General features: G+C 38.5%; 1 protein-coding gene across 12 annotated transcripts in view; it reads left to right on the forward strand.

The window, feature by feature from the left end:
* The window catches only part of GAB1 (GRB2 associated binding protein 1), a 123,257-nt gene that overhangs the window by 59,562 nt on the left and 40,095 nt on the right, over nt 1-23,600 (forward strand). For 11 of the 12 annotated variants that reach the window (XR_007458145.1, XM_049632232.1, XM_049632241.1 and 8 more), the window contains one exon: nt 21,196-21,490. Coding sequence is in view for 11 of the 12 variants with exons in the window: in XM_049632232.1 (XP_049488189.1) it covers nt 21,196-21,490 (295 nt within the window). In the remaining variant the exon portion in view is untranslated. Of the gene's footprint in view, nt 1-18,245; nt 18,448-21,195; nt 21,491-23,600 lie in introns of those variants that run through there. The other variant, XM_049632236.1, reaches the window with a different exon arrangement.

Genomic DNA, 23,600 nt, shown 5'->3' on the forward strand with positions numbered 1-23,600 from the left:
ATGATTTGAATAAGTCTTTTGGGGGTCCCTGGTTGGGATTTGCCTTTTCCTGCTTTTCTAGTAGAGATCTGAGCAACAACAGAGAAATTGGGGAAAGCATTAAAAGCATAAGAGTTGTATCCTGTCTTCTTTGATACTTCCTGTCGCTGAGGGTGTTGTCCAGAGGGGAAAGATAAGCGAATGAGGAAGATGGATGTCAGCTGCCTCCTCCTTCCTCGCGCCTTTCATAGCCTTCACAGCAGTCTGAGAACAGAAAAAACAATGTTAAGTCCTGTACTCCTGTATCTTGAGCATTTGCTTATTAAAATAAACCTTTGAACATTTTCTCTCTCCTGATTTAGGCTACTCTGTTTCCTCCATGAAAGAGCTGGTGAGGGTGTTTTAAGCTGATACGGCATACATGTAAAACGTAGTCATAAATCACTGGAAGCTCACTGCTTTTAGAACCTGCCAGAATTAACGTACTAATGCACTTCTTCAAAGGTTGTTAAAAATGGTCATTAAGTTAACTGTTTTCGTGCCTTTCTTCATCTCAATGTTTTTCAATGGATCCTCTCATTTGATTTTGATATAGTTCTGGGAAACAGAATTCCTACTAATGCGGGAGGAGTCTTACATGTTCAAGTACTTAAATATGGGAGAAAATCTAGAATTGCTTCTCTAGAATTCATTTTGTTTATAATTGTCATGAATTATGCATTCTTATTGCTCTAGAAGTTAAGAAATGGAACCACGAGATCACTGTAGCCCAGAAGCTGTGTCTAATGCTTGCATCTCCCCTTCAGAGATCATTTTCTGATGTTTTCTTCAGTGAGTGTGATTTGTATATGCTGGCTGGTTGTCTTGCAAATGTGTATCACCAGTCACGGGGGGATGGAGGGTGCCACATGATTGGTTATTTACATCTGTCATCTTCATATATAAAGAGTGTGCATGTTAGTGCGAAACTCTAGTATAAAATGGGCAGACAGTTTAGAGGAGAGTCGGTTGTTGCTGATGATGAGATCATAACCAAAACCCACACTCCTCTCTAGACAGACAGATCCCATGGAGATAAGCATGCTTTTTGAGAGGAGTCACTCAATCACGCCGCCACTGAACCCTGGTGTCTGTTTCACTTTACCTGTTCCTTGACTTGAAGTACGTTGGAAATCTATAGTTTTCCAGAATCTTTGTTATGGAAATGCCTTTGTTTTAGCTATTCATGTCTGAGATATCTGAAAACCAAAAATAGCGGCCAGATCATGTCAACTTAGAAACTAGCAGTAAGTTGTTTGGTCTTCTTAAACATTGAGAAAACCATGTACTACCTAGATTCAATTTAGAGATGCCAACTCTTCCTTAAAAGGCAATGATCAGAAGTCCAAAGGTACTCAAGGAAATAGTGAACCTGCCTAGGTTGATACAAGAGTCTTGTCTTTGGATCATGGTGTTTAGTAGGAATTCATAAATTAACTTTGTGTTCTTGAGTGACTGATTTGTAGGAGTCCAAAGTAAGTGCATCTTGCTTTGTTTTGTTCTGTTCTGTTCTGTTGTTTTTGTTTGGTTTTCATTTTTGTGCTGCTTTTTGGTTGTTGTTTTCTCTGCTCATAAGGACTCCACTAGGGGGCAGACAGAAGAATGGAGAAGAAACCCATACCGGTGTATGCATTGACTGTAACCTTAAGCCCCATGTTTGCTGCTCCGGGATAGCTTGGGGGAGAGTTTTTCTATTTAGCTGTATTTCATATAGTAGTACATATTTAAAGTGATTCTTTTTTTTTTTTTAATATTTTATTTATTTTTTGAAGGAGAGAGAGAGAGAGAGAGACAGAGCATGTGTGGGGGAGGAGCAGAGAGAGAGGGAGACACAGAATTCGAAGCAGGCTCCAGGCTCTATGCTGTCAGCACAGAGCCCGACGTGGGGCTCAAACCCACGAACCATGAGATCATGACCTGAGCCGAAGTTGGACGCTCAACGGACTGAGCTACCCAGGCGCCCCTAAAGTGATTCTTAATATGCTTGTTTCTACATTTAAAATGTAAACATTTTTATACAAGTTTAATGATAATTTTTTAATTAGTCGTCATCATGTTTGTTTTGCTTTCATAGCATGTTTCCACCATCAAATCACTTAATAATTATTTATGGATGACCATAATGATGATCCCTATAAGGTCCACCTTACACATGAAGACTCTCATTCATTTGTTCACCTAACTTTAAGTCCCTCCTTTTTGTCAGGCACTGTGTGTGTCAGGTTTTGAGAATAGAGCAGTGAAGAAAAGAGGTAGAGCCTGGGAGACTGGGCATAAACAAATGGTAAGTTTCGTTTGCCCTCTGAACCATTTGATGAAAGAACTAGGATGAGAGGAACCAGAAGAAATTCTTAATGGCTACAGTGCTGGACACTTTTTATTAATGACTTAATTTTTTTTAACTGCTCATAAATATTAGAATGCCATGTGGGATTGGAGTGGGGACTTCAGTTGTTACGTGAGACAACAAGCCCCTCCTCTTAATCTGTGTCTAGGAGGACAGCCAGAGATGTTGTGTTTTGTTCTTCTTAACCATTGTCTTTGCTCCACCAAGAATTGCATTTTAGTTACCAAAAAGTTGTTTACTTCAGCCAACCGTGGGTTACTTAATCTGTAAGTGAAAATCTCATTGCTTTGCCTTTTCTTGGCCAATCATTCAACAAAATAAAGAGCCGTGCTTTTGTTTATTTCATTTTTTAAAGTCAGTCAAATTTTCACTAGAGATACTTTGTTTCTCCCCAACTTTCCTTCGTTTTTTGGAACAAACTATCCTTTGTTCATTATAGATAATCTTATAAATCTTTTAGTTTTTAAGGTATAAACATGTAAGTGTTCAAGAGGGAGAGGTATGTATTTCCAGGAATGTCTTTAGGTTACAACGCCTAACATAAGTGAAATATCAAAAGATCTTTTTGGTGGCATAAATTCTTCATCTATTAGATTTAACAAATCGTTCTGTACAGTATGAGAAAGTAATTATTGGTAAAGCAAGTGATAGCCTTTCTGTCGAGGATTATACACATTTGTTCTGGTTATTATTTGTGTGTAGCATAAACTGCATGCTGTCGTAAATTGGACAGGACTTAACAGGACATTCTTTGAGTTTATAATTAAATATCTTGGGGCACCTTGGTGGCTCAGTCAGTTAAGCGTCCGACTTGAGCTTCAGGTCATGATGTCACAGTTGGTGGGTTCGAGCCCCGCGTGAGGCTCTGTGCTGACAACTTAGGGCCTGGAGCCTGTCTCATTCTGTGTCTCCCTCTCTCTCTGCTCCTCTCCTGCTCATGCTGTCTGTCTCTCTCAAAAATAAATAAACATTAAAAAAAATTTTTTTTTAAATCTTAATTACTAACATGTATCTAGGATGCTGTGCTAAGAAAGTCCACGGTAAATAAGTATCTTGTGTTTGTACAGTCATTAAATATATTTTCTTTATTGGGTTTCAGAAAACATTTTAGCCAGGGCTTCACCTTCAATTTCCATAATTCTAGCATGATAAGACAGACCTGGGAAAAGTCACAATAAGTGAAATATTAATGGATTAAAATTTTAAACTTGAGAATTTTCAACCTCTGAAAGTTAAGAATGAAGCTCGTGAAACCAGAGATACATTCGGGGTGCCTGGGTGGCTCATTCGGTTGAGCATCTGACTTTGGCTCAGGTCATGATCTTACAGTTGGTAGGTTCAAGCCCCATGTCAGGGTCTGTGCTGACAGTGTGGAGCCCGCTTCAGGTCCTCCGTCCCCCTCTCCCTGCCCTCACCTACTGCACTCTGTCAAAAAAAAAACCAAACAAAAACAAAATAAACAAAATAAAAAACACAAAAATACATTCATCTTATTTAAAAAAGCTAGCTACCTAAAAAGTATATATGTACATGAATAAGAATTAGATGAATATATGGAAACAAATGTTTTTTTGATATTGGTAGGATTATATAGAATTTCTCCCTAATTTTTCAGTTGAATTCATTGTTCCTTGTAGTTTAGTAATAATAAATTTAAGAAAATGCCTATATGACTTACACCATTTTATTCTAGAGAACACTTCACTTGGAAATTGGATAACCTCCAGAAATAAAGATCCCACCACAGTACTTTAAATTTTTTTTAATGTTTATTTATTTTTGAGAGAGAGAAAGAGATCAAGCATGAGCAGGGGAGGAGCAGAGAGGGAAGAGACACAGAATCTGAAGCAGGCTTCAGGCTTGGAGCTGTCAGCACAGAGCCCGATGTGGAGCTTGAACTCACAGACCGTGAGATCATGACCTTAGCCAAAGTCGGACACCTAACCGACTGAGCCACCCAGGCGATCCCCACCACAGTACTTTAAAGTAAGAGGTGCAGGGGCGCCTGGGTGGCTCGGTCGGTTAAGCGTCCGACTTCGGCTCAGGTCATGATCTCACGGTCCGTGAGTTCGAGCCCCGAGTCGGGCTCTGTGCTGACCGCTCAGAGCCTGGACCCTGTTTCGGATTCTGTGTCTCTCCCTTTCTCTCTGCCCCTCCCCTGTTCACGCTCTGTCTCTCTCTGTCTCAAAAATAAATAAATGTTGGGGTGCCTGGGTGGCTCGGTCGGTTAAGCGTCTGACTTCGGCTCAGGTCATGATCTCACGGTCCGTGAGTGCGAGCCCCGCGTCGGGCTCTGTGCTGACAGCTCAGAGCCTGAAGCCTGTTTCAGATTCTGTGTCTCCCTCTCTGTCTGCCCCTCCCCTGTTCATGCTCTGTCTCTCTCTGTCTCAAAAATAAATAAACGTTAAAAAAAATTAAAAAAAAAATAAAAAAAAAATAAATAAATAAATAAATAAATGTTTAAAAAAATAAAATAGAGGTGCAGACACTTGAAGTTTCTGACATGAAAGTATAGGGTTGAAGTCTGTTGCAGGTTTTTCTTTCTCTTTATTTTTTAAATAGCTGCTACATTTTCAAGATGTCTAAGAATTAAAGGCAGAGGATAAAATTTAAACAAATCCTATCCAAAAATTAATATCAAAAATAATTTCACAGGGGTGCCTGGGTGGCTCAGTCAGTTAAGCATCCAACTTTTGGTTTTGGCTCAGGTCATGATCTCATAGTTTGTGAGTTCAAGCCCGACACCAGGCTCCGTGCTGACAGTGCAGAGCCTGCTTGGGATTTTCTCTTTCCCTCTCTTTCTGCCCCTCCCCCGCTCTCTCTCTCTTTCTCTCAAAAATAAATAAACTTGAATAACTTTACATAACTCACAGAGAACAAATGGACTTTTTTTCTGCACCAATAAAATGCTTCTTTGAATGTTCAAAAGTCTTAGTATAACCCACCTCACCCCCACCAATCCCAGTTGGTTTTTAGTTGGAAAATTTTCCATGTGTTTGGCTTATTTTTTTTTTTAATTTTTAAGTTTTTAATTGAAGTATAATTTACCTATAATATTAAATTAGTTTCAGATGGGCAACATAGTGATTCAAGAATTACATACATTGCAAAATGCTCAGTGCAATAAATATATTACAATATTATTGATTGTATTCCCTATGCTGTACTTTTTATCCCCATGACTTATTTATTTTTAACTAGAAGTTTGTGCCTCTTAATCCCCTTCACCCGTTTTGCCTGTCTGCCTGCTCCCCTCCACTTTGGCAACCACCAGCTTGTTCTCTGTATTTATGAGTCTCTCTCTCTCTTTGTTGTTGCTGCTGTTGTTGTTTGTTTTGTTTTCAGATTTCACATTTAAGTGAAATCATAAATGGTGTTTGTCTTTCTCTGTCTGGATTGTATCACTTAGCATAATACCTCTATGTCCATCCGTTCATTCACAAATGGCAAGATTTCATTCTTTTTTATAACTGAGAAATATTCCACTGTATGTACGTATGCCACATCTTCTTTATCCACTCATCTGTCCACGGACAGTTAGGTTGCTTCCATATTTTGACTATTGTAAATAATGCTACGATAAACATAGAAGTACATATATCTTTCCAAATTAGTGTTTTCATTTACTTCAGGTAAATACCCAGGATTAGAATTACTGTTGATGGGATCCTATGGTACTTCTGTTTTTAGTTTTTTTTGAGGAACCTCCATACTGTTTTCCCATATTGATGCAGTGGCTGCATCAATTTGCATTCCCACCAGTGGTGCACAAGGGTTCCATTTTTCTCCACATCCTTGCCAACACTTGTTACTTCTTGTCTTTTTTGACAGTAGCCATTCTGATTGGTGTGAGGTGATATCTTATTGTGGCTTTGATTTGTATGTCCCTAATGATTAGTGATTTAGAATTATCTCACTTTTTAGGAATAGAATAAAAATTAAACATGCCTATGCTCAACATGCCTTCAACATGCCTACTTTCATGTAGCAGCTGGGATGTTGGGACTTTTTCATATATGTATATGTTCCACTTGACTTCCTGTCTACATTTATGTGTTGCGGCAGCATCTAAAGTCACAGGAATGTGGAAGGGGTAAGAGATTGGATCGGAGAATGAATAGGTTGAATGGAAAAATACAGGATATCCTTTTTCAGAAGGTCATGTCCCACCATAAAGAGTTGGGGGTTTGTGGTATTCTGGAGCCCTCTAATTAACTGGGGGGAAGAGGTACCATCTTTTCCTTTTCTGCTCATCTTCCCCATTCCAAATCTGCCCCTCCTTCACTCTAGTTAAATACCACCAATTGCATATTGAAAATAAAATACTGAAATGTGAGTTTCTGTGGTGAAGTGTGGGATGTCTTGATGACGTCCCTGAAAACCCAAAGCCAATCCTTGTCCTCCAAACTCAAGGTTTATATTTGGAAGACACTGCGGATCCTGTAGTTTCAAAATGCTGTAAACATGTTTGTGTGGTTATTTTTAGCTCTTACAGACTTTACTGAACTTTCAAGTTGGCAAGTCAGACACAGTCAGTTGTCGTCTGTTACCTCAGATGGCAGCACTTTGTGAATGACTCTGATTGTCTCATAGGGTTTCTAACATATTTAAAGCAGATAAGTTATCTTGTGTTGACTGTGTGTGGTGTATCTATATATGTATGATTCTGCATACTCTACATAATTTTTAAGCTTTTATGAACTGCGTAACTTGGGTAACAGTTTTGCTTGGAGTTCAAAGATGACTTGGGGGCTGCCAAATGGCACTGTTACTCCTCTGGCACAAATAGGTGGTCGTTTTCTCCTTCCCCCAGCCCTTTTCTCCTAGTCCTCAAGCATTAAATCCTCATACAGAAGTCCTTACGGTCACTGTTATTTTCAACCCATTGTATCTATTTCCTGTGGGTCAAAGGTTATAAGGCTTGAGTGGTATAGAGGGGGAGATAGAAAGTTGACGGAAAAAAAGAAAGCTAGGCTCATTTTAGGGCTGACACATCACGAAATAGGTAAGATGGCATTGAATTGTTGAAAACAAAAAGAAGTCAATGATCAATAGCTTTTCTTGTATGAGGAGATCATTGTCTGCATGTTACATGGATGAAAAAGTGATTTTACGCAAAGAATCATGTTTTGTGAAACGGTGACCCCCACCCCCAGTGCCATGGAGGGGAATGCGAAGTCACCAGCAGCAGCAGCAGCAGGAGTGCTTAGGCCGAGTCTCCCACATTTGCATCAAAGATCTTCTTGATGTCATTTATCTGTGGCCTAACTTCTGTATCATGTTCAACTTTGTAGTCAGTTCCCTTCTTTGCATGAGGTTATTCTTCCTTGCATTTTGAACTTGATATGTTTTATAGTCAGTGACTTCAGAATGCATAACTTACCTATTTGGAAGTGTCTTTCTAAGGGAAATTCTCATTGCCACATTTCTTCGGTTCTGGAAGCTTTGGTGTATGAGTTTTATGTTTAGCAGAGAATTGTACTAAGCATTACTTTGGTTTATTATGTATAAATGTAATTATGGAAATTTGAAATTTGTTTCTGTAACACTTCAATGCTTTTCCTCTAGTTCTTAATATGAAAGTGTTGTTTTTGAGCTGTGATCCAAGTCTCAACGTATCTGTGTTTTGCTTTATTGTGAATTGTGAATGTTCAGTAAGAAACATAAAACAGAAAATGAGAACATTTTTTGTATGTTTTGCTGGGAACTCAAAATACAAGCCCTATTCCAGCATTAATTATTTTGGATTGGATAGCTGAACAAGAAATAGAGTTTAGAAATGTGTCGGTTTTATGGAAGATAAATTTCTTAAATTCTAGATTGTTATTGGTATTCACTTTTTAAAAAAATCTCTCTTGCAGCAAGCATGTTCTTTTCCAAGAAATAATAACAACATAGATTACATGTATTTGTGGGGCATAGTAAGCTTGTGGAACACAGTAAAATGAGGAAATAAGTTCACATAATTGTTCCCATCTCCGGCACAATAACTTACAGTTGCGCTACACGGTTTAAACATTGGTTGTGGGTCTTACTATTTAGAGCTACAGCCTCTACAGCATTTGGTATTGCCTCTCAAGTCAAAGAATGGACCTTAAAACTGCACTGTCCATATAATAGTTACTAGCCCCATGTGACTAAATTAAATAAATTAGAAAATCAAGGGCACCTGGGTAGCTCAGTCAGTTAAGCGTCTGACTTTGGCTCAGGTCATGATCTCGTAGTTCATGAGTTTGAGCCCTGTGTCAGGCTCTGTGCTGACAGCTTGGAACCTGGAGCCTGCTTCAGATTCTGTGTCTCCCTCTCTCTGCCCCTGCCCGCTCACACTCTTTCTCTCTCTCTCAAAATAAACAGTAAAAAAAAATAATAAAAAAAAAGAAAAGAAAATCAGTTGCACCAGCCACTTTTCAAGCCTCCTATGGTGACATGTGGCTAGTAGCTGCTGGGATGGTCCGCACAGTCATTTCCCAAGTTGCAGAAAGTTCTGTTGGACAGCACTGCTCGAAACTGCAATTTGAATTTGTATCTTTGCTGGAAATTTTTGTGACTTTAAGATGTGATATCAACTTCCTACCACTTAATAATGTTTGGCTAAAATTCTCACATCTTGTTCATCAGTTAAACATGTACATTGACATTACTTCGTAGCCCATGGCATTTTGCCCATATTCTCTCTGATGACATTACATTCTACCCTCAGGCACTGGAATATCATTTTACACACGTATATGCATATGCGACAGTTCTGAATATATATCGGTATGTGTAGGAAGAAAGAGAATATAACTACATACAGTTAAATCTACTTCCGCAAAGTAGATGTTCTCCTAATACTGTAGGCACTGTCTGAAGTGGTAGTTTCCTAAGTACATTGGCATGGTTTCATATTGAGTTATTTCTTGATTAAGCTAGTTTCACTTTTTGGTGACTGAACCTTGTGGAGGAGATTTGATAGGATTTATGGCTGTACTCTTACAGAATAAGAAGGCCCCCTATTGCCTTTGGTGTATCATGCATTTATGTGGAGACTAAGTTAGTGAACAACAGAGACAGCATCCTCAGGGTCACCAGGAGACATTAGTCCATTTGTTCAGGTAACAGTTGTCATATGTACCTTTTAAGCCTCCGAGTCCTGGCATGTTGTACCCTGTGCTAAGCACTTCGATTAAAGGGGAATAAGACAGGGTCTTGGGAAGGAAAGCAGCTAGAGAAAGGCCTGACATGCAAGGTGAGAATGCTCTGATAGAAGTTTGCACAAGGTGCTGGGGACACCCTGGAACAGTCAGCTCTGCCTAGCACAGGTGACAGGTAGAACGATACAAAGGAAAGTTGCCAGTATTTCTTCACACCAGTTTCCAGTTACTCCAAAGGAAAAGATTAGTTCCTTGCCAAGATCTCTCAGTGTTTTGGAAACTTTATAAACCATGAGGGGAAAGTCTTAAAAATGCCTTTCAAAAGCATCATTTTAATGACTGTGTAAGACTGCTTTGTGGAGATGTATCCTAACTTATTTACTCGGTTCCCTTCGGTGACCTACCTTACTGGTCTGCTCAGGACTGAGGGGTTTCCCAACTTGTGGAACTTTCAATGTTCTAAAACAGGGATGGTCATGGGAAAACTGGGATGGTTGGTCACCCTACCTATGGTTGAATATTTAAATTGTTTCAATTATATACTCACATTAACAACACTGTGTTGAATATTTCAGTGCCCACGTATTTAGCTGCATTTTGCATTATTTCCTTAGATGAGATTCCTAGAAAGGAATTAATGGCTCAGTGACCCTGGATGTGTTTGGAGCTCATGATAATGCTCACAGCCCTTTATTGTATTTACTTTTTCTATTTTCAGCTAAGTTGATAAGAGTCTGCCTGGACATTTTGTGCTACCTCTGTGTCCACAGATTCTTAGGGAGATACGCAGAAGACAGAGATATGTATATACTTGCTATATCACTAGCTGTGGCTCCCTTTCTAAATCGCTAACTGGCCAGACTACATATGACATTCCAACGACCTTTTCCTTTTTTTTTTTTTTTTTTTTTTTTATCATTTAACACTCTCATTTTATTTCACATAAATATTTCTCTCTTTTTTTTAAATTTTTTTAATGTTTATTTGTGAGAGAGAGAGAGACAGTGTGAGTGGGGGAGGGGCAGAGAGAGAGGGAGACACAATCCGAAGCAGGCTCCAGGCTCTGAGCTGTTAGCACAGAGCCCAACACAGGGCTCGAACTCACGAACCACGAGATCATGACCTGAGCAGACGCTTAACCGACTGATCCACCCAGGCGCCCCTCACATAAATATTTCTTGAAGTCCAGTTACATTTAACAAGTATTTATTACCTACTCTGTGTTTAGTTTCATGCTGAACAAAGTGTGGCAAAATATCAAATAAATATAAAATACTGTCCCAAATCACTGTTAGAGCACAAGACTAATAATTGCCGTAAGGCAGTCTACTTTTTGTCTAGGCCAGAGGCAAGGCTGAAGTCTGATTCCCAAAAGATAGAGTGGACTTCCTGACTCCATTCTCCTATGACCCTTGCTCCTTCTCAGGGAACATCATAGTAAGAAAAGGATGAGATCACATGAAACCCAAAGCTGGCGATCTTTCTTCCCAGTACAGGTTCAGCTATACGTCACCCAGGCCTCTACCCCTAGCCACTCAGGATGTTGCAAACTTATCTTGGACCCACTGCCAGCCAGGATCCTGCCTCTCTTCAGCCTGCTCCTGGTCAGGGTAAAGAAGCCATGAAAACCCCCAGACTTAGAGTGTGTCCCCTCAACCCTGACAGTTGGGAATATGATGAGATACTTGAACTAGCATTCACAAGTAAAAATATATTTGACTTGCCCCACCATGCTGTATTGAGAGTTAATGCTATGAGGTGACCTACTTTCCTGTGGAACTTCAGTAACTACATTTCCCTGGTTGGGGTCCAAGGTCTCATACCAAACTGTTCTTTGTAGTAAGAAATATTAAAGTGTTGTTCTATTTCAGACATTCTTAACATGTGCCTCAGAGGTCCTGTGAACCCCTAAAACTGTGTACAATGTTATTTATATGCCTTTTTCTAAGAAACGTTTCCATTGCTTTTTATCAGATTCTCAAAGCGATCTATGACCCAGAAAAGGTGTAAAAACTGCCTTGTACACACTGAACACTCAGCAGCTTCTGCTGTTGCTTCTTTCGTTTGTTTGTTTTATGTAGGACTTAGGCCAGGGCTTTGAGGTGGGCATCAGTTTAGCAATGATTTCAACAAGTAAATTATATGTACTTTTATTTAATTGCAAATTCCCTGAGTTTCCTCCAGGTACTATAATATTTTTTTCTGAATTGAATTTGATTTTTTTTATTGTTGTTGTTGTTAGTTTTGCTATTATGAAGTTGTTTCAGGTCCAGCAGTTTGTTTTTGTCCAGGCAATGTATGTAAACTATTTGAAAGGTTTGTGGAACAGTTGTTAGCCTACATCTAGGTATTGTTCTGCATTATTTTTGGTGTATTCTTTTGTTTATATTACTAAGCTAAAGTTAGCACAGATAGCACCAGGCTAGAAAATGGTGACAATAGTTTGAAAACAGGAAATTTTAGGCTTGTGTGTGTTTGGAACAGATGATCATAATGATAGAGCCAGTGGAGTGGAAACTTCCACCGAGCCTGTTTTTTCCTTATTTTGCTCTATGAGAAAAGATGGTGTTTCCTGGAAAACAACTCAAGTCTTTTAAAGCAAATGGTTTTCTTTTGTCCTTGTTTCATGGCTAATTTGTTTTTCTTTATTTTATTTACCTTAGTTGTATTATTATGGAAATTTAATATTTTTAATAGGTAAAGCAATTCCTAAAGTGCTTATTTTTAGATATTTAAATATCTAAGTATGTTACCATTTACTGACATGGTTTTTAAAGAAAATTAAAATATTAAGAATATTATAACTATCAAAACTTTATGGGAAATCTTTTAAGTGCTCCCAACTTGCCTTTTTTAACCCCCTAAATTCCAGTCATTGAAACAAAGTAGTTATACTATGTCTAAGCTATTTCCTGACTAAGAGCCCTTCCAGATGTATCCTGGAATTCTATATTTAAAAGAAAGGCTAAATTCATTCACTAATTTCAGAGTAAGAAGAAGAGTATACATTTCCATACATATGCAAACCCTTTTTGTTTTGTGTACATCGTTCCTAAATTTTTAAATATTAATAGACTTTCTTTTTAGGCATTTTTAGTCATAAGCTTTTTAAATATGTAACTTTTTTACATTATAAGTAATAAATGGGAACTCCTTGAAAAAATCAGACTATACAAAAGTATATAAAATGAAAATATGAAACTTGGGTGACCTTCCAATCCCTATTCCTGGAATTAACCACAGTTAACACTGTCAATGTGTCTCCTTCCAGTCTTGTTATCTAAACATAGTTTGTGTGTATAAGCACACAATCATTTCAGACAAATGCAAGTCATACCATATGTGTAATTCAGAAAGTTGCTTTTTTTTTTATTTGACAGTTATCTTGTGGTCGTTTATCATATATATAAATCTATCTCACATTTTAAGTGTTTTGCATCTATTTATTACCGTATACAAGTCTCGTCATTTAATTTAACCATTAACCTTATGAAGAAGTTTAGATTAAAACCTGTCTTATTAAAAACAGCATTTTCATCTTATGAAACACATGTCTTCAACTCTAAAATTTTACACATTTCTATGATTATACATAAATTTTGAATTATAGCAAAGAATTCATGGTAATGATTTTCTTTCCTTATCGGTTGTGAAATAAATATCTTTTAAGAGATTGCAAATAAGAACGTTCCACTGTCCTTGCTTTCCCAGTTTCCTAGGATGATGTAGGGTTAATAAAAGTACAGTGATGATGTCTCTTAGGTAGTTGGCTAAACAATGTAGAAACTGCTGTTCTTCAGCTTATTGGGTCCAGGCAAACTTTGGCAATTATGAGAGACCTAAATGCAGGCATCAGAGTTCTTTCTGAAAGGAATGGGCTTGCTAATGGGCTGCTTGGGACCTGTATGCTGAGAGCTCAGAAGAGTGTAGCAGGTAGATGCCTTAATGAGGGGGAAGCTGAGGAAAGCTTCAAAGAATAGGTCTTGAGCTTGGTCTTGAAGAATGAGTGTGGGAGCTCATTGCGTGAGAGAGAGAGGGTGTGATAGACTCCAGACAACATAACATGGGTGTTGGTGCAAGTTGTCTGTGAAGGTGAGAGATTGGAGAGGTGAGGCGGCAGGTAAGTGTGACTTTAAAGAACCTTGTATGCTGTTGTATGAAAGGAGTTTGGAGTTTCCCCTAATAACAACTTTAGACTTTTTTTCTTTCCCTGAGATCTTTTCATTTAAGTTTGCTGACTCTGCAATCATTCTGATGAACAGAAAACTTTAAAAACATCCCATCAAGGCTCTGAGGACTTCACAAGTTGTAAAGTGCTATTGCTGATACAGAATAATTTAAGGAATGGTCTTGGCTTGCCTTTTTTTTTTTTTTTTAATGTTTTAAATCTTTATTTTTGAGAGAGAGAGCGCGAGTGGGGAGGAATAGAGAGAGACACACACACACACACACACACAGAATCCGAAGCAGGCTCCAGGCTTCAAGCCATTAGCACTGAGCCCGACTCGGGGCTCGAACCCACAAACTGCGAGATCATGACCTGAGCCGAAGTTGGATGCCCAACCTACTGAGCCACCCATGCGCCCCTTGGAATGGTCTTGACTTTCAAGGAACTTGATGTCTAGTTGGGAAAATAATTCATAAACATTTGGAACATTTGGAAATGTATGTAGTAAAATAACAGATGGTTCCAAACTGAACTGTAGCAAGAGACATTTCAGAGCAGTAACTGATGAGTTGCTAAGAGTCCAGAGGGAAGGTGTGGAGAGGAAAGGGGAAGGTTAGGATAGAATCTTAAGGAATGGATTAGGTTTCCAACAACAGAAAGGAGTTCAGACGTTCGCCAGTGGGATAAATACTCAACAAAAACAAGGAGGGAAGTATATTTAACCTCACTGGCAAGAGTAGAAGCCATGAGGAATTAGATAGACATAAGCTTGAAAGGATCTCTGATTGTTTTTGAAATTCCATTTCGTTGAGCAACCTAATTCTGTCTATTGATTGGACCAGTGGTTCTCAGTCTGGGTGGTACATTAGAATCATCTCTTTAGCATTTAAAACTATGTGCCAGGGCTAATGTCCCAGACCTACTATCTATCTGAGATGAGGCCCCAGTCATCATTTTTTTTTTAAAGTAAAATTCTCCAGATATTTCTATTATTTATTTATTTATTTTTCATGTTTATTTATTTTTGAGAGAGAGAGAGAGAGAGAGAGTGGGGGAGGGAAGAGGGAGAGGGCGATACAGAATCCAAAGTAGGCTCCAGGCTCTGAGGTGTCCACACAGAGCCCAATGCAGGGCTTAAACTCACGAATCCTTACATCTTGACCTGAGCCAAAGTTGGATGCTTCACTAACTGAGCCGCCTAGGTGCCCCTCTCCAGATATTTCTTATAAGCAGTTAGAGTTGAGAAACACTGGACCACCCTGACCTCTTCTTTTTTGCCCACCCATATACTTATTTAATAATTAGTTCTTCCTGTAAAGGAAGGCACTAGGCAGTCTTGGCAAGGGTTACACCAGGCATGTTCTCTGTCAGTTATGCCACAGAGAAGTCAGAAAACATCAGTGCAGTAGTTACAGTGTATTTCTTTAAAACTGAGCCCACTTGCCATATTAGGCAAATTAGGCATATTTTGTGAATTTGTTAATATTATTGCAGGTGATGGTTTGAGGCTAATCTAGATTGAAATTTTTATTTCTTCTTCCCACTAGATAATGGGACTCCATCTGTACACTCTAGCCAATGTATGCACACCGATACTCTGCAGGGTATATGATAAACCTATTTTAAGACCTTGTTTCAATGTGACAAGCTTATCTTCAATTTACGTAATTTGCTTAAATGCAGAAATTTGCTTAAATTTAAAAGAACAACTCCTTTAAAATGAAGTTTAAAAATAACTATTATCTGTAGAGTTTTTAACACAAGTTAATTTATAGCTTATATACCTCTACCTTGCCCGACAGTTCTCCATTTACAAGTGGTTGGGCAGAGTATAGTTATATCATTATCCCCATGACACATAGGTAATGTGAGAAATTCTGTATTTTTATCCTTGCCTCCTGTGATTGGCATATTCAGCAGATGTAGACTGAGTACTTCCTTGGGGTTGGGCAATGGAAAACAAAGATGAAAGGTGAAAAAATACGGCTTCAGCCCGCAGGAAACTCACTTTTGGGAATGTCAAACATCATAATTAGGATCAAGGTGGAAATGGAGAGCTTAGAGGGGTCCACTCAGGGATGGTGCCCTGAAGGGGTCTGAGCTGAGTCTAGAAGTAGGTTATGTGCCACAGGGCAGCATGTATCAGGGCCAGAGGCAGGACAGAAGCAGAGCATTAGAGGAACTGCAATAATTTCCAATGTGGTTGGAAGGCAGAGAGGCAAGAAGTAAGGTTGGGGAGACAGAGAGAGGCGTGGAGGGCCCCATGTGCCCTGCCTACCAGAGAGTTTGGGCTTTATCCTGTAGGCAGTCACTGAATGTAGGGAATGGGTAAATGGCAATGCATTATGGACATTTAGTTTGTCATCTCATCTAAATAGATTTCCATTGGCATCCATGGACTGTACAGGCTCTTCTCTTTTGATGTTAATGTAGTAGCCAAAGTTATTCTTAAAACCCTGAGACAAGACCCGGGGACCAGAGTAGGGTGCTTTTAAGCTACTTTAAAACACAGACCTGCTGATGAAGTCTTATTACTGCGTCATTTATTCAACTTGAAATGATTATTGCAACGTAAGGAAAGACAACAAAGTAGATTTTGGCATAGTTCCTCTTAAGCAGACCTGCTTGTAATGGCATGCCAGTAGTGAAAATGATTTTCCACATGAGTTTTGTTGAAAATTGCTTTGAGTATTTTTTTTTTTTGAAGGTTTCTAGAAAACTTGTCCTCTTTTGTCTGCTACTGCTGCAGGATTGGTGAGGCAATGTGCAGCTTTCTCTGGGGCTACCAAGGCAGCGAGGATAAAAATAGGGCAAACTTTAAGAATCCCAGATATTTTCAGATAACAAAGACTGATTTATGTGGGCCCATTTTGTGCTCTGACAAAACATAGAGAAGCTTTTGTGCTGTGATTAGCAAGGGCGCTGATGTCAGTTCTCTTGTCGAGCATCAAGCTTTATTCTGTGGCTAAATTGTGCTTTGTACCATAATCCAGAGAACCTTTGTATCTGCCTTATTAAAGTGTGTAGTTTATGTAATTGCTTTTGTTTTCCAGTTTAATCTGTGCCAGATTCAATAAGAGTGACTCATTTTGTGACTGAGACAAACATTCACATTTGGACCATGTTAAAAATAAATAAATAAGTGGCAGGTGCTGTTGGCTAAATTCTGTGTTTTAATGCTGTAATTTCCTGCTGTAAGGGTTCATCTCTTATCCTCTGTAATCGCCAGTACAGCCTAGCTCGTACTCCCTGATTCTACTCCTGTTCCCCAGTGCTACTCATGTCTTGGCTATTTATTTTAGTTTCCAAGGGCCTTTTACATTTTAACAATATCATTTCAACAGAGAAGCAAAGAAATGGCTGGGGAGCCACAGTTAACCAGAAGACAAAGAGTGACCCATAAGCTGTAGCAGAAGGACACATTCTTTTCCTTTCTTTTTGTCATTTTTTCCAAGGTGTTTTGTGCATGTGTTTTGGTAAAGCTCTCTTAGTTATGTTTATGTTATTATGTGTATATTCAGTATCCAGGTCTTTTTCTCAAGTGGAAGAGTTTTTGAAAGCACGCCTTCTGTTCAACGTGGCCCTTATATCTAATCTAATATTCGCAAAATTTTACAACTTCAGAGTCTTAGGGGAGATTCTCCTTATCGTACAAGTATTTCTAGGTACCAGGTGCTGTGTTATGCATGGAATATGTAATGACAAGTCACTATCTTTGTGGATTTTACGGTCTGCCTAGGGAGTTAGATACTAAATAAATAAATAACAAAGAAAATTTAAATTGCAAAATGATAATAATCCTTTAGGTAGTAAGGTACCTTATTACATGGGTAATAAGGTCCCCTAAAACTGTGCTCTACTTAAATTGGGGGTCGCTGGGAAGGGAAGGCCCAAAGGTCGGAGTCCGCCTGGCAAGAGAACATACTAGACTCAGGAAATGGCATGCGCAAAGTCTCTTGAGGCAGGAAGCAGTTTGGCATCCTATTAACTGTATTATTAGAAGAGAGAAGTGACAACTGACAAGGCTAACTGTATTAAAAAGATTATAGATCAACTACACAGGCACAGCAGTAGGGCACTATTTAGTATAGCGGCAAATAGTTGAGCAGCCTCTCAGAGCTTCCCTGAAAGTGCAGTATAGAGATTGATGCCTATAATACTTCGTCTGAGTCATTGGGGAATGGGTGGATTGTGTTCAATGAATTATGTAGTGAGGCATTGTAGAAAGATTTCAACAAGAGACATTAAAGTTTTAAAAAGTCATTTCTGCATTTAAAGACAGAATCTTTACTATCTGGAGAAATCACTTACTAAAAGATATGATTCCTTGATGGCCCTAAAGAAGTGACATAATACTATATTTCGTCTCTCTTTTCTTATTACTTTTTCAGGCTTACCGCTTGATAGAGAGGTATCACATAACTTTACTAAGAGATGATATTTATTTATTTTGAAGTAAATAAATGTCTTACTTACTAACTAAATGGATTTTTGTAATCCAGAAACCAGTGCTAAAGTCATGTGAATTTAACATGTTAGGATTTTTCAGTGTTCTGTAAAGCATCTAGAAGAACTTCCCACTGCCGTCTCTTTCTGGACACGACTAGTTCCTCTTTGCTTGGAGTTATAGTTGGACTGAGAAGTTAATTTAAAACCTTGTTGACATTAAAGAACTACGTAATATTTTTAGGCCTTTGTGATATTTCTACTAAATCTTATTGAAGGATTGCATCCAGTTTTTCCATGAAGGAATGCCTCTCCATTTAGCAATAGTTCTGCAGGTACGTTGACAGGTTTGCTGTATTATCAAATATTTTCATGTATTGTAAATATTTGCTTCATGATTAGTCAACTCCTTAAGAGTAGCGATCATGAATTACCTACTTGTAGTTCTCCCCACAGGTATTTACAATAGAATAGATAACTTATTGACTGGTTAGCTCACTGATTTACCTTTTAATGTAGCTACATTTCCTTGAATGGATACAGTTTAGAGTCTATTAAAATGTTAAACCTAAAGTTATCGCCCAAGCTAATTCAGTTATAAGTATAGTTGTCCAGGTTTTAAGAAGGCGTTTGGCGGGTCTGGGCGGCTCAGTCGGTTAAGTGGCTGACTTTGGCTCAGGTCATGAATTCACAGTTCATGGGTTCAAGCCCCACTTCGGGCTCTGTGTTGACAGCTTAGAGCCTGGAGCCTGCTTCAGATTCTGCGTGTCTCTCTCTCTCTGCCCCTCCCTTGCTCATGCTCTGTCTCTTTCTGTCTCTCAAAAATAAATAAACATTAAAATCTTTTTAAGAGAAAAAAAACATTCAAGGAGGATTAAGACTTAATATTGTTTCTGGGCAGAGTTGTTGGATTTAAAGACTGCTGAAGCACTGTTTCAGTCATTCAGTTCTGTTTTTATTATTTAATCAATGAGATTTTAGAGAGTAATAGTAAAAGAATTTTAGGCCTGTTGAGGCATAGTATGAAACCCGTAATTGACCAAAATTTGTGGAGGAAGTACATGGTGAGTGTAGATCTAGATTGCTAGTATATGTTTGTTGGGAAGAAAAGGGAAAAGAGAAAGAGAAAGGAGGAGGAAAATTGCAACCCATAAGAATACAGATCTTATCCATGTGATCTTTGAAAATAGACTCACCGGAAGAAAGACACAGCCCATTTCTTTGCTAGCTTTTCAGGTGAGAAACGAGGAAAGCTTTTAAACTCTTTTTTCTCCATTCCCCTCACACAGAAGTGAGTGAGAAGAGATCTATAGCTTAAAATACAAAGGACTCTTTTGAAGAAGTACCTTTATGTATTCTTTTTTTTTTTTTTAACATTTATTTATTTTTGAGAGATAGAGCATGAGTGGGGGAGGGGCAGAGGGAGAGAGAGAGGGCTGTCAGCCCAGAGCTGGACGCAAGGCTCGAACCCACGAACTGTGAGATTATGACCTAAGCTGAAGTCAGACACTTAACCGACTGAGCCACCCAGGTGCCCCCCCGCCCTTTACGTACTGATGGCTTGATAGTAAGGCATGAAAAACCTTGCCTTTTTTTTAATGTGGTAAGCTGTACCTAACATAAAGTTTACCATTTTAACCATTTTTAAGTGTACAGCTTCAGTGGCATGAAGTACATTCACTTTGTTGTGCAACCGTCACCAGTATCTATCTCCAGAATTTCTTTATTATCCCATACTGAAACACTGCCCACTAAACACTATTATCCCCATCTTCCAACTACTGGCAACCACCATTCTGCATTTGGTCTCTAGATTTTGATTATTGTAAGTCCTCGTATAAGTGGAGTCATATACTTTATCCTTTTGTGACTGGCTTTTTTCACTTAGCATAACATCTCAAGATTCATCCATGTTATAGCATGTGTCAGATTTTTCTTCCCTTTTAAGACTGAACAGTGTTCTATGTATATTCCACATTTTGTTCATTTCTTCATTCATCAATGGACACTTGGGTTGCGCCTACCTTTTGACTGTTGTGAGTAATGCTACTATAAACATGGGGGTGCAAATACCTGTTTGAGACCTTGTTTTCAATTCTTTTGGATATTTACAACTGGAATCTTTTGTGGAACTGCCATACCGTTTTCCATACTGGTTCTAATTTCTGCCATCCTGACCAGCACTTGTTATTTTCTGTGGTTTTTTGTTTTTTATAAAAGACATTTTAATGTGTATGAAATTGTATCACATTGTGGTTTTGATTTGCATTTCTCTGATGATAGGCTGTTGAGCATTTTTTCATGTGCTTATTGGCCATTTGTATATCTTCTTTGGAGACTCTGTTTAAGTCCTTTGCCCATTTTTAAACTAGTTTATTTTGTTGTTACTGAGTTGTAGGAATTCTTTATATATTCTAGACGTTAATCTTTTATGAGACAAATTATTTGCAGATACTTTCTCTCATTCTGTGAGCTGACTTTTCACTCTATTGATTGAGTCCTTCAATGTGTACATTTTAAATTTTGATGTAATCCAGTTTACCTATTTTTTTTTCTTTTGTTTTTCTTCTGCATTCTTAATGTCCTGTCAGTTACCTAATCTAATGTTATGAAGCTTTCCCCTGTGTTTTCTTCTAAGAGTTTTCTAATTTTAGCTCCTATGTGTAGGTCTTTGATGATCCATTTTGAGTTAATTTTTGTATGATGTAGAGTCCAACTTCTTTTGCATGTGGATATCCAGTTTTCCCAGCACCATTTGTTGAAACCACTGCTTTTTTGTATTTAGTAAAAACTCAGTCTTCCTTAGTTTATTGACCTGATGTTACATTATGTAATACCATCTAATATACATCAATATCTTCTAATATTCTATTAGATCTAATAGAAAATAATAAATATGTATATATAGACACATTTTTAAGTTGAGGCATCAGTAAAGAGTGGTAGATTATTCCCTGGAAACAAAGAAAACATGTATGTGACTTTCAACAATTCATTTGTGAAATGTGCATTGATAAATGTGCATCTTCTTGAAAAATCTCTCTCAAATTAATACTAGATGGATATTTTTGTTTCATCCCTAGGCATGGAAGAGGAGATGGTTTGTGTTACGCAGTGGTCGCTTAACTGGAGATCCAGATGTCTTGGAATATTACAAAAATGATCATGCCAAGAAGCCTATCCGTATTATTGATTTAAATTTATGTCAGCAAGTTGATGCTGGATTGACATTTAACAAAAAAGAGTTTGAAAACAGCTACATTTTTGATATCAACACCATTGACCGAATTTTCTACTTGGTAGCAGACAGTGAGGAAGAGATGAATAAGTGGGTTCGTTGCATTTGTGACATCTGTGGGTTTAATCCTACGGAGGAAGGTAAGCTCAAGATTTTATTATTCAACCTGAGTTCTCCTTTATTGCTGCATTTTTAGAACTATTATAAAATTCTTTGTTATTTCAGTTACACAGTATAATATTTTCTTTTTTATAATAGCTAACACCATTTGGAAAAAGCACTAATAACCCTCTAATCATTTTGGGGAGAAGCTTTTCATAGGTTTAGAAAGAGAGACTTAACCATGTGGGGCAGTATCTAAATAAATGTCTTGAAGAAGAAGGTGACAAGAAGACATACTTATTTGAGAGCATTTCCTGAGTTTCTATATAAATATTAAGTTGAACTTTATAGCACTGCTGATACTTCACTATTTTTCACCTATTTTAAAAACAGCATTTTTATGTGACTCAATTATTTTGATGTTATTTTAAAAACTATATTGGATTATGGGGCACTTGGGTGGCTCAGTCAGTTAAACATCCGACTTCAGCACAGATCATGATCTCACTGTTCATTCTTTCAAGCCTCACGTTGGACTCTGTGCTGGCAGCTTAGAGTCTGGAGCCTTCTTCAGATTCTGTGTCTCCCTCTTTCTCTGCCCTCACCCCCCGCTTTTCCTCTGTCTCTCTCTCTCTCTGTCTCTCAAAAAATAAATATTAAAAAAAATTTAGAAGACCATATTGGATTATGAAGTTATGAAATAGTCAAGAGAATTATCAATACCTATGAAAAGCAAGTGACAGTCACAAAACATGATAAAAAAAGTAACAAATGAGATTATTTAACACAAAGATCCTAAAAACAGCATGGAGGAAGAAGAGGCTCAAGGTTTGGATAACAGGTAGTGAAGAAAAGCTTCTTAGGTAAATTGTAGGTTTTTGAAGGAAGTAGTATTTCTTTTTTTTTTTTTTTTAACATTTATTTATTTTTGAGACAGAGAGAGACAGAGCATGAACGGGGGAGGGTCAGAGAGAGTGGGAGACACAGAATCTGAAACAGGCACCAGGCTCTCTGAGCTGTCAGCACAGAGCCCGACGTGGGGCTCAAACTCATGGACCATGAGATCATGACCTGAGCCGAAGTCAGACACTTAACTGACTGAGCCACCCAGGCGCCCCAGGAAGTAGTATTTCTACATAAATGAAAAAAGGGATGTAGAACCCTCTAGGCTTAGGGGCAAGGGAGAGCAAGGACCCTGAGGTGGAACAGAATCATATGTGACTAGAGCAGGGGGCTGTGAATGATAAAAGTGGGGGTGGGAGGAGAGGAAAGAGAGTTGGTTGAGGCACTGAGTTCTGGAGTATCTGTCCTGGGAAGAACTGAATGATTGAGTAAAGATCTCATAAAGACTTTTACACGTGGGGGCACCAGGGTGGCTCAGTCAGTTAAGCATCAAACTTTGGCTCAGGTCATGATCTCACGGTTTGTGAGTTTGAGCCCTGCTAGGGCTCTGTGCTGATAGCTCACAGCCTGGAGCCTGCTTAAGATTCTCTGTCTCCCTCTCTCTCTGCCCTTCCCCTGCTCACGCTGTTCCCCTCTCCCTCTCAAAAATAAATAAACATTAATAAAAAAATTTTTTTAAAGATTTTTACAAGCAGAATTCCTCTTCAGGTGCTTATATAGCTGTCTTGACCACTTATTCCCCATCCACTTCTCTACTTCTCTTACTTTGACAACAAACACATATCTAGGGGACCCCAACACAAATTTAGGTCTGTAAACCCAAAAATCAGAAAGAAAGGAGCCCTCAGGTCTTTGAACTTAGCATCTTCATGGTTATACTGCCATTTACAGTGTGCATTTCCAAATATCTATATTTAGGAGTGTTGGAGTTTCAGTGAGGGCTGGAAAAATTGCATCAACAATCAACATCAAGTTTTGAATTGAAGTGAAACAGCAGTCATCTCTAATTAGCTCAGGTCAGCATGCTGCTTCCTCTCTGGCCAGTCAGCAGCCCACAAGGAGGAGCCTTCCAGGGCTGGGATTGGCCCAGTGGGGTGGGGAAACCCCTTGGTGAGAGAATCCAGAATCCTGAGAGGGAGCAGCACTGTAACAGGCAAGGAGGCATCCAGTTTAGACAGGAGGTGGCTGATGAACTAGAGCTTTTCAGCAGAGTTCTAGTGATTAAAAGCCTCAAGAAATTGTTTC

The sequence above is a fragment of the Panthera uncia genome, chromosome B1 (assembly GCF_023721935.1).
Source record: "Panthera uncia isolate 11264 chromosome B1, Puncia_PCG_1.0, whole genome shotgun sequence".
Lineage (NCBI taxonomy): Eukaryota > Metazoa > Chordata > Mammalia > Carnivora > Felidae > Panthera > Panthera uncia.